General features: G+C 32.8%; 1 protein-coding gene across 1 annotated transcript in view; it reads left to right on the plus strand.

Annotated features, from left to right (window-relative positions):
* Positions 1-9,291, plus strand: part of LOC140754214 (uncharacterized) — a 152,781-nt gene extending 143,490 nt beyond the window's left edge. The window contains exons 15-18 of the mRNA XM_073089160.1: positions 2,747-3,028; positions 3,457-3,615; positions 5,275-5,412; positions 5,880-9,291. Coding sequence (XP_072945261.1) covers positions 2,747-3,028; positions 3,457-3,615; positions 5,275-5,412; positions 5,880-6,224 — 924 coding nt within the window. The 3' untranslated portion in view covers positions 6,225-9,291. The remainder of the gene's footprint in view (positions 1-2,746; positions 3,029-3,456; positions 3,616-5,274; positions 5,413-5,879) is intronic.
* Positions 9,292-12,335: the final 3,044 nt, after the last annotated feature.

Genomic DNA, 12,335 nt, shown 5'->3' on the forward strand with positions numbered 1-12,335 from the left:
CAATAATTGTATGTTACAAAATATAGAAATAAATAGATCATCGTTCGTGAAGTATAAATCATCTATCTTAGATATTATTGCGAAGTATAAGTTAACTAGGATAAGATAGGGAGGGATATCGATGCTTTTCTAGACCATGAAACACGAAATCAAACGGTAAAGTCTGAAACGGTACAATTCATTTGCAATGCTGGTCACAATGTACCGTGGTTTCGTATTTAGATTTATTTCTAAAAATATTCTAGTCCTTAGTGGTACGGTTTTCGGCCTGTATCTAGAACCCTGATCTTATTTGTGTAACTTATATACGTATTTATTAGAAACGCCTTATTATTTTATTAATTGTTAAAATAATTGATTTTTAAAGCATCACCTATTTCTGCCTAATAACAGCAATGTATGCACGTTATTTTCTGGTTTAAAGGGTGTGGTAAGGAAACATACTTTTCTGAGGCGTTCCAACATAGTCTACAGGGGTAGCAACTCATTTGTAGCAAACCTCAGGTAGGAGTCTTATCTTATCGGGGATTCATTACTGGTATCCATGGGCGGCATCTTATTGGGAGTTGATTACAAATGTCCATGGGCGGCAAGAGCCACTTATTATGAAACTTATTATGAAGCATGCTCGCTAGTTATATAATAAAAATAAAAAGTAGGTATGTTTTGTATGAAATTTCAATACGGACCCAGCGGTAAAATCAGCGTGTATTTCTCTGAGCACTTGATGCTCTCGACAAATCTAGTCTATGTACACTGTACAGCCTACACATAGTCGAGGCCTTTTTAATTTCACACGTCGCTAACCCCGTATAGGTAATTAGTGCTCAATTCGACGTCTATTCAGGGGTTTCCATTCATTCCCGAGTGAGGCACTCTCTGCGGTTTCATGTACTTGCCCTAACATGGCTAGTGTAGGTAAGAAACGCGTTTGGTTTTTATATAGGTGTGTATGTTCGTGTGTTCATTGTGTTTAAAGAGATCTGTCCGCGAGTTGCGTGATTTAAACGGAAAAGTACCCGTGAAGTAAGCGAGAAAATTATCTAGTTGTATACATTCATAAATAGGTATAGGTCTATTATTTCCCGTACTAGTCCTTATAGGTCCTCGTAGGTCCTCCTTAAACGCTATCAAGAGTAATCTAAACCAATGACCTAACCAAAAATTCGTGAGCTAATAAATATTGCCACACCTGCAAAGTCGTAGATGCAATGAATGATTTTTAATCCTTTTATAATTACTTTATTTATTAGGGTACTTATTAAGGGTGTGGTAACTAGATTCTACATAACTACCTGTTATGGGGTATTCCTAATTCGAAACAGTTGCTACCCAGGTGGCTTCGAATGTGTGAGGGTGGCACTAAGGCTCCCCATTCGTGGCCACTGCAACGAAACATTATTCTATTCATTAAAGCTGAATACTGCGCACAATCCACACCTCCATTTTATGCCCTTTTTTCAAGCAAGGATTTTACAGACTTGCGCTTTTGTGCGATTTTGCGACTTGGCTTAGCCTTTTGTTGAAATTGTACGATGTTAATTAAAAAGGGTGTCTGATAATCCAATTGAACAATTTATGGTTTGAAACTTTTAGATCCATTCGTTATTATTTTATCATGTTTTCATGTGTCAAACTATTATTTTTTAAGCAACATGATAGGTATGCAGCTTCCTTCAATAAGTTAAGCGGAGTTGGAAAAATCTGCGAGTAATCATTAGGACCGGCTGAATGGCCTGATTACTACCATTAATCTTAAACATGGTTGATTAGAAATACAAGTTATGCGACTAAACCGTAACATTCTATCAAAACAATTGAAAAATCGCAAGGCTATGCCAACACGATCGCTGAATCGCGCCTTCTATTAAAAACTATGTGCCTGGGAAGTGACACTCACTTCAAATTAGATGGCTCATACTGTCAATTATATTTCTTTTGTGCGTTCGCCTTAGAGGGTCTTAATTAAAATTTCACGCTTGTCTATTCTGTACGTTTCCATTTTCGCGTTGCATCATTACTTTTGTTTTACACCTGTGAAGTGTTAGGAGTGTTGTAGGTGTTTTGTTTTTATTATTCGTCACTTGTTCATTTTATTAGTTATTCGCATTCACACCCCGGTGATCGCGGGGTGGGTGTAAAAGTGTTTTGGAGTGATAAAAATGTTTTGTATATTTTTTTGATATTATTTGTAGTGGAGGTGTCCCTCCAATTTTGTTTAGGTGTCAATTATTGACAGCTTTTGCTCTTGTTGTAGAATTGGGGGATATATCTGATACCCAATTATTTAGGTAGAATTATAAAAGTGAAAGAAACTACTAAATGGAAATAAATGCACTGAGTTAATGGACATTTTCATGATATACATATCACTGGACGGTAGTCATTTTGATTTGGTTGGTACTACTAGTAATGTGTCGTAAAAATCGTAATATTTCGTCGTAATTTGGTGCAGTCTGTAATTATTTTATAAATTTGACTGAAAACAATGTATATCTCTTTCTAATCACTATTTAGTACCTACTATGGCGAATTTAATCAAAATCATAATTTTGGGCACTTTTCATAGTGCTCAGCAGTGGGATAGTAATGAATTGTTGATTAAATGTTTCACTGAAATTACGAAAAGACCCTTTCCGAACCTCCTTAACATTAAATGATATTTGGTGATTTTTACTAAATCCTAAATACCTTAACATTAAAAACATATTTTTGGTTTGCTTATAACTACTCCCTTTTCTTCTAGAAGAGCAACATCCAGCAGCTGAAAGAAGAAATCAAAGAGAAGTTACCATCAGAGAACTTGAAGCCGGTTCCACCTCCAGTGGTGCCAACCCTCGCTCCCCCTGGTGGGGAGACCTTGAAGCGTAGTAAGAAGAACCGGCCAGCGCCCCAGCCTCCTCGACCCTCGGATCTGGAGATCAGAGCACCATCTGAGCTCCTGGTTGGGGTACCCGGGGCGCTGAAGACTCAGTGGAAGCACCAGCCGTTCGTGTTAGTGACGGGAGCTGTGACTTATGTAGCTAATGTAAGTGGTTTTGAACACTGTGGTATTTCTACGTACAAATTAGATTTTTGAATATATTTTTTACTATTTTTGTAATTATTAATTGTTAGCAATGGAAATAGAATGTGTACAGATCATGTGTGCTACCATACAAAAGTCTACAAAAAATATTTTTTTAATATAATACTCATTGTAGAAGAAATAGTGTAACAACGGGGTAACGTACTACTTTTTCAAATATATAAGTTTGTTACTCGGATGTCTTCCTCGCGGAATCGAACCTAAACCATAACTTCTGGACAATTTGGAATTTCGACTAAATATTATTTCAACAATACAATATAGATTGTAGCACTTTAAGTTTAGACGCCTTTGAGCATACACATTTATAATACACCCTTATAATACTTTTGATAACCATTTCTGATTTTCTGATTTTTTTCCATCAGTACTTAGGATCAACCGTGGTCAAGGAGCTAAGAGGTACAGAGTCCACGAAGAAGTCGATACAGAAGCTAAAGAAAACCACCAAAGAACCCAGGGATTCTCCTGACATCATCTTATCTATCAGCTATAGGGGTGTGAAGTTCCTGAATACTATTACGAGGGTGAGTAGATCATTTGTAAAACACCCCATGTACATATAATAAAATAACATCTTTGAAATAAATATTTATTTTTACAAATTTTAATAATGGTCTTGCCAGGAATTGTACCCCAAACATGATACAGTAGCAATGTGTAGGTGTAATTAATTTACTGATACTTAGTTAAATTTAGTTGATATGATATTGCATCGAACAAATTAATGATAGTTTCCCTGAGAATCGACTTCAACCCTGCATAGTTGTATTAAAATGTCAAATTACTTTATTGCAAATTCGTTAAAATATGTTGATATGACATCAGGCCGACAAAACTAGTGAAAATGTTTGAGTACAAAAAATCAGAATGTTAGGTTTCACTGTAAGATGATGCGCTCATTAGAACTAACTTTGCTATTAGCCAAAGTTGTATAGAAGATTAGGACCCTACTAGCTAAAATTGTTATTTACTGCAAGAATTTTGCCATAAAAGACTGTTTATTCTTTGAAAATCATCCAAGCGGACGGAGGGTAAAGGTCCCTAATGTGGGCCCTACAGCCTTAGACAAAGGCCCGACGTTGCTCGCTTGATTTTTAATTACGGATCACCGTTCACACTTGATCGGATCACTCGGCAATCTTGCCTTTGTGTTTCTTACAAAAGGATTGTTTTTTTTATGAAAATTTTATGTCAGAACTCTTCACGGTTAGTTACCTGGGATAATTAGTGTTTTTTGTCCTGTTTCACCCCGAAACAGAATTGAGTTTGGCGAATTGTTTTTTTTGTTTTTAATAGCGAAAGGTTAAAGGTAATGAATATTTTTGGGTTATTTATATTTTTGTACTCTAGAGTTGTTTTAATTTTTTGGTAAAGATAATTTTTTTCTTAGTATTATATATAAAACGCCGAGATGTTTTTATCTTTTATTTATATGTCTTACAATGGGGCGAATGTATAGACATCAAATATACTATAACTTTGGATATTTTTAAATGTAATTTTATATGCATCTTCAAATAAAAGCGTAACACCTACTCTTGAATATTTTGCAATCAGTAAACATATTAAATAGATTAATTAAAATGATTGCAAATTGGCGACACTCAACAGATAAATAATTAGGTTAATTAGATAAATAATTAATATGAAATAAATCGTTAGTAAAGCAAAATTCTTATTTACCCAACGTTTAATCATGATTAAAGATAATATGAAGAGAAAAGAGGAATGTAACGTTTGTTTAGTCACTAAACCATATCAAGGGGAAGCCCCGTTATATTTTTTTTTTTATAATATAAGAGTAGCAGACGAGCATGCAGTCCACCTAATGGTAAGTGGCTACTGCCGCACGTGGGCATCTATAATCAACCCCAGATACGATTAGATATTCCTATCTGAGGTCGGCCACAGATGCGCCGCTACCCCTGAGGACTAAGCTGGAACGCCTCGGAAAAGTCTTTCTCTATTACCACACCCTACAAACCGAAACACAGCAGCGCCTAACACTGTTGTTATTAGGTAGAAATAGGTGTGGCGGTGGTGCCGCCGGAACGCCGAACCACAAAGGGTTCTACCACCTTCAAAATTATTACGCATTTATTTTCTTTACCAAAAATCATTTTGGAAACCTTGTTATTTTATATTTATGAATTTTCCATTAAGATGTTATTGTTATTTGCTAGGAACTGGTATGCGAACACGAAATCCGGAACATCCACTGCGCGTGTCAGGACGCGGACGATCTCACACACTTCGCGTACATCACTAAGGACCACGCTACGAGGAGCCACTACTGTCATGTCTTCAGAGTAGCTACTATGGTGAGTATGGCGTTTGAAGTACTATCTTAAAGTGGTTGTATAAAGCGAGCAAACTATATGTTACATTTTTCGGTGTAAAAGTCATACACACATAAAAGTTGTATAAACAAATCACACAAAGATAAATTATTTTTATACAGTGGTCGATTTATATGCAGTTGTTGTTAATGATTTTTCTGATAAAAGTTTTGTGATAAACGTTCCCGATTACATTATACTAATTTGATAAAATAAATGATTTATGACTTTTAAGATAGTTTATATAAATTAATGTTTTAGCTACATAACTACGATTTCAGTCATGGTTAATTGGTACATTAGTACGTACTTGCTAATCAAATATGTTTTTAATAATTATTTCTATAAATACAATATAAAAAAAGTAAATCTTTGTTTTTAACGACTTTTTGAGTTTTTTTTGATGTGACAGCGAAATAAGGAACTAATTATTCTCAATTTACTTTCAGGATCAAGCGACAGAAGTCATCCTAACACTGGGCGAAGCGTTTGAAGTGGCTTATCAAATGGCGTTGCGAGAACAATCGAACCGTAGCAAAGTTACACAGTCCCTCGCGAAAACACCGACGCACGACCCAATGACCACGACAAATAAGGAAAAACCGAACGTAAACCACGGGAGATCACATTCCATAACAGAAATAAAGTTGAACGGACATCAACTCAAAATCGCTCCCATACCGGCTTCGTTGTCAAATGAGGACTTCCAAGCAACTTCTAGGAGTTCTGAAGGTTCCCGCAGCCCTCGAACACCCTTACTCAAAGCACCCATAGCCTCTACCGAAGAATTGTGAATAAGGTATTAGAGTTCGCTATAATTTTAATTTATCTCATATTTTAAGTGTTAACGTTCATATCTTTAAATATCAATTAAAATGTTCCAACATTAGCACATTTACCCTATACCATTGTGCAGTAAATATTGTATGTCTTTCATTAATTAGACGCAATTTCTTTAAGCTTCATTATAATCATTTTAATGTGGTATTGAATATAAGCGTAAAATAATGATATAATATGATAATGAAATTATTTATGTAATAAAATAATTGAGACTTCCAAAAATGGGCCTGTAGCCGGCTTTGATATTGCAAAATTCCTGGTTCGTCTTCCAATGTTTTATCATTGGCATTCAAATATTACCGAACTCGATAAATATAAAAATTATATGAAATTATAATTATACTCGTAGTGAACAGTAGAATTGTGAAAATCGATGTTTTGATTAGGATTATAATAATAATAACTCGAATCGTTAATGATATTTGTGGAGTGTACCAATGTTTAGATTTTATTTTAAATTTAAGTTACATTTTGGTGTTAGATCGTCGTCATTATAATTTTCGACACTGCTTTTGTGAACCTGATTTTAATAGTATTTGTATTATAAATAGTTGAATAAACGATTTTACTATTGAATAGTAAAATTTAGGGGCTGTTATATTTATAATAGGTTTTAGTGACTGTATATTTCGTTCTTTTATTATGTAACGCGATTATATTATTAATAATGATAACAGTTGTATGTGACAGTGAGTGTAAGCAGTGCAGCTATTTCTATATTTTGGTCCAAGTTAACAATAAAGTTTCTTACAATGTGACCTAAATATATTATTAAATAATAATACGATATGACATTCTATGTATAGAATAAATTTTAATAAATACTTTGCTTCCTTTACGCACTTGAATTCACTATTGATATTAAGGCCTAAATATTATAAAATTATAATCTCGATTATAGATATAATAATTAATGATATGATATTATTATATGTTACCATGTTTCATGTCGTATATACGTTATTGTGTATATACAAATAGTCTAGTGTTGTATAGATTAAATACCATGGGTTGTTGACAACGTCTTATGAGGACTCAAATGCGACTTTGTTTAACATATAGTACATAAAACATATCAACCGATGTGACGTCATAGTATGATAATAATCAATATGGCGCTTGAACTCGTTATCTTTATTTGTAAAAGGATTCATATGACTTAAATTAATTTTAACATAGTCATTATAGAATGCGCAGGCGCATACTGATGGACGTTTTACGAGTAAAGATTATGTGATCAAGTGCAACTGAAAAGCGATCTTCCGATATTAATTTTACTAGTAATAATAATAATGTTATATAGTAATATTGTCTGCGTATAAAAATATTGTCTCAAAATGACAAAAAAGTTTTTTGATAAATTTTGACGTTTTCTTCAATTATTGCAACTTTTTGCTCAATACGCTTTGGCATTTGGTTATTATTAATGTAATCATTTTGTACTAAATTGTTATAAAATTTACTGTTTTCGGCCTTATTTTTGTCTGAAGATCTAAAGTCTGATTAATTTGAAATTTCTTGTAATTTATGTGATATGGATATAAAAAGTAAAGTTATCCAAAAATTTTTGCTTTTTATTACAAAAACGGTGTCCTTGAATTAAACCTTATGGCTTATTTATTTATATGCTATAAAATATATTTAGCAAGCTTTTATATGTAATATTGTACTGTTGAAGCAAGTTAATGTTTTCTCTGTAATAAATTTATAGGATGTATCTATCGATGTTGAATATATTGATGTAGAGTATAATAATAATATTTATCATTATATTATAGTAATAATAATATAAATTATAATAATATGTGCCAAATCGCAATAATACAAGGTAACACACGCCAATATACAACCCCATTTTTTGAATTTTTTCAACCACTTGAAAGATTAATTAGCTCATTTTAAAACACCAATTTTACTTGTAATCACGGTTAAGTATTTTTATCGTAACATATATATTATATAAAGGTAGTTCTGGTAATAAGAAAAATACAGATAAATAAATAATTTTCATCGTTATATGTTTGGTCATTGATGACCCCGCGGTTTGAATTTAAGGCACCTCTGATTGAAGTCATGTGCGTATATAGCGGTGAAAATATTTGGCCAGCGTGTTGAAGGCCTAAACTTCACATTTTGAGACAAGACCCAGTTATTTGGACCTTTAGATTGAATTAAAAAATCATAATGTTTAAAGAAAAATGGACTCGCACTAACAAAACATTTATTAGAGCATATTTATATTATAGCTGTTGTTATCACTTTTAATGCAATAATTATTAGGATAAGTCAATAAATAATAATCATTACAATAGAAACGATTCATCAATACAGGTTTTATACAATTAGACAGAAAGTTGTTACATTACAGTTTTTCCAATTAATAATTTTATAAAATACGAGTATACCGTAAATATCGTATGGCTCACAGTTATATACATAGGTAGTATTATAAATTTTCTAGAAAATATTTTGTAATGAAAATTCCGATGTATACCAAAGATATAGTAGAATATGCTGGGTAGAATAAAGTAGTATAGGCCGCAGTTAAAATATTAATTAATGTTATTCATTAATTTATTTATAATTAATGTTAATCATTAATTAATATATTAACGTTAATCATTGTTATAATTAATGTTAATAAAAATATTTATTTAGTAAAGGGTCACTGCCGGTGGAACGAAGTATCCATAATTAGATTTATTATTATACTTTTATATATTTATATTATGATGTTTTTACATAATATAATTTTAATAATAAATTTATTACATATTTCCTTGGGCAATTAAGTACCTTCACATCCCGTACTCGCATGCTTTATAATAATAAATAAAATTCGCTTCTATGTACCTAATTATTGAGATATTTATATGAAAAATTATTGGTTGTGTGCCTATGATTTATTTAATTATATTAGATTTATCTATATGGTAACATTGTAGTGAATCTTGTGTGTTGTAAATACCTATCTATTATAATATTAAAATCAGAATTCAATAAAATGTGAAATTCAAATTCTTATTTATTCTTGCCCCGTAGTTGAAATAATTTATAAAATTCTTATTTAATTTAAAAAGTAATAGAAATCTATGTACCTATATCAATAAAATATACTCATAAAAATCAAACTTCCAATTGGTGTTAAGTGGTCACTTTTCTATATAACTGTTATCACACAAACAATTAACAGATTTTAACTATTATTTTGATCTCTATAGAAAGAGATAAGTTTTAAATCAATATGTTTAGTCACCGCCACAAAACATTGCAACTGATCTGGGGGAGGAAAAACCTTACGATAAATACCTTACGATGAGAGCATCTAAGCAATTTGCAAAGCAAGTCTGCTAGCTCCGTTTCCATATTAAAGAAGTATACTGTAGTTGGGACTTGGGACTCTTCAAAATAGGTGCAAAAAGAGTTTTCTTTCAAAGGTCCCTATTCTACGATAACTATTTCCATCAGGTAGCCCGTCTCCCATACCGTTAGTTTAAGGTATAAAAAAATATATTTTGAGTGTGAGGACCGTTGATATCTGAGACTAATGATAAATGCTATGAACAAGGACACCACGGTAACCAAGTGTTCATAAGAAAGCATGCTTTATATATTCAAAATACAGGTCGATACGAATGATATTTTTTAGAGTCAAATTAAAGTGTTTTAATTCATATCTAAAATGGTTTTCACCACATATTATGGACGACTATTTTATACGTAAGCTACTACTCCTTATATAGGTAACTGCCAACTAATTAAAAGTATAACATAAACCTACTTCTGTGACATAAAAAATGTCCTCATTAATATAGGTATATTTTTTGATACAGACTAACCCCAAATTATAACATTCATATGCTTCAAACGTGCATGTGATAGAAATTAAATTTAATTTCCATCGTTTCATTGAAGCTTATGTTGGCCTTCAATCTCGCCTGATGGAGGAAAATTTTATCAAACTCAACGTAGATCCGATTGGTAATGGTAGTCTTGGTAAACTTGGTAAAGGCAATTAGTTCGTATTGACGTCTACAAATAGGTAAAGGAATTTTGTTTTATTTTTAAAAATGTGTGGCAGTGGTGTCTCCGGAGTCGAACGAAGGGTTCTTTCTACATATCAACATGGAGTACCAACGTTCTAAAAACGGGAGCGGTGTTCCATCCATCCTGAATCCTGTAACCTAATCGAGCGCACGGGAGCGCGATTAATAAATGGAGTTTAAAGCAACCTTTTTTCGGCTAAGCTAATGGCCCGGGAATAAATAGCCGGTTTTTACAGCCACTGGCACCAGCACGATTTATTATTGGATAAATTCGAACCTTTTGAATAAATTACTCGGGAACGAAACTTCTTTACGTGCGTTGATTTTTCGCTAAGTGGCTTTTTATGTAATTAAATTAAATTTACGTTAAATTTGACCAGTATTTTTTGAGATATGAAAATGGATATGATTGGTAGTAGCAAAGAGTATACTAAATACAGGTAAATTTGTTATCTGCTAGAGGCCTTCTGAATATTCTTGAATACCTAAACCGTTATTCCATCTGTAACTAACTCGAAATCTGGAGTTACTTAAAGCCAAACGCATAAGTTGTCGGCTCAAAATATTTTAATAGCTAAAGTTTATGATGAGGTAAATACATTTTTTAAGAAAAAGTTTACGTTAAGTGGACATTTGCAATATCGTTGTCACTGCCTTTGATATTAGTTGGACCTTGTTTGAATAACATCATATTTATCTAGAATTAAGTACCAATATTAAGGTCTATCTGAGTTATAAGCTTCGGAACTTTATTCATTATTATAAATATAGAGTAAAATGCTTACTGAAACGTGTGAATTTGTTAAGCTATTTTTGTCACTATAAAAAATCTTAAGAGAGTAACAACTTAATAAAAATTAAAAGAGCGTTTATACTAAGGCGTGTTCTCATTTAAGATAAACTTAGATAAAATAAACCTAAAGGTTGCACTAAAAATAATAAAATGCTCAGTCGCGTATAAAATATATGAGATAGTCGATCAAATAAAGCTGCGTTATCATGATACCATTTCATTTAAATTTAATGTTGATGGCGATAATTATGTTGCGTTTTGATATCTACTTTTCTGAATTATGATACCAATGTAGTTCCGCTGTATTCTAATGCTCTGCTTTATAAGGGATGTGAACATAAAGAAACAGTCAAACAATGTGCTCCTTTCTGAAAGGTTATCTGTGTTTTTTTCTGTATTTGCTGCAAGAACTACTAAGTAAAGATAAGAACAACCATAATTGCAATTTAATATTTCAAGGCGCTCGTAAACATGTAAGCGTTTTTAGCACAATATATTCGACGAAATGTGTTTACACGTTCATATTATTTGTCTAACTGACCTAGAACTAGAATTAGAATTAGTAGATATTTACACCTTTAATATAACGAGAGCGCTGAAGAGTGAAGAGTGCATCCATAGTCAAGTTTTCCAAGTCGAAATTGTGTTGTCGTTTTTAAATAGTATTATCAGGCGCGTAACTATAGGGGAGGATGGGCAAAATACCACTGGCCCCCAACACGACGAGGCTCCCAGCTTGACCGGGCCCCCGGCCCGAGAGACTACGAGCTCAAAAGTGACCATAACAATTTCAGAAATGTATATAAATCAGCTAATAATAAATTCTCTTTAAATGTTTATAGGCATGTTCATGAAAAAAAGGTTGCCAGGACCAACAGTCGGTAAAGTACGTATGCGTGAGCGTTTTCTTAGGGCCCCATGCAATGAATTTACCACAAGACTCATACGGTATGCCAATGCAATATACTTAAATTTTGAGTTTTTTACATCTATATGTACGCAGCTTTACAATGACCAGCAGGACGCGAGCTAATGAGGCGGCGTTGCAGCATCATGTCCGGAGACTTGCCTTCTTTGCTAAACCCTGCGCCCGGCTAAGGGTGATTAGTTAGGGGTAAGAAAAATTGGCATGCTTAACATATACGCGAAAGAAATAAACTTTAGCCAAGGAAACTTTGATAAAAATTGTAATTTAAAGAATAATATGCGGCGTATGTTTTAAA

The sequence above is a fragment of the Epargyreus clarus genome, unplaced genomic scaffold (genome assembly GCF_041222505.1).
Source record: "Epargyreus clarus isolate Ecla_fem2 unplaced genomic scaffold, WU_Ecla_fem_2.2 ptg000029l, whole genome shotgun sequence".
Taxonomy (NCBI): domain Eukaryota; kingdom Metazoa; phylum Arthropoda; class Insecta; order Lepidoptera; family Hesperiidae; genus Epargyreus; species Epargyreus clarus.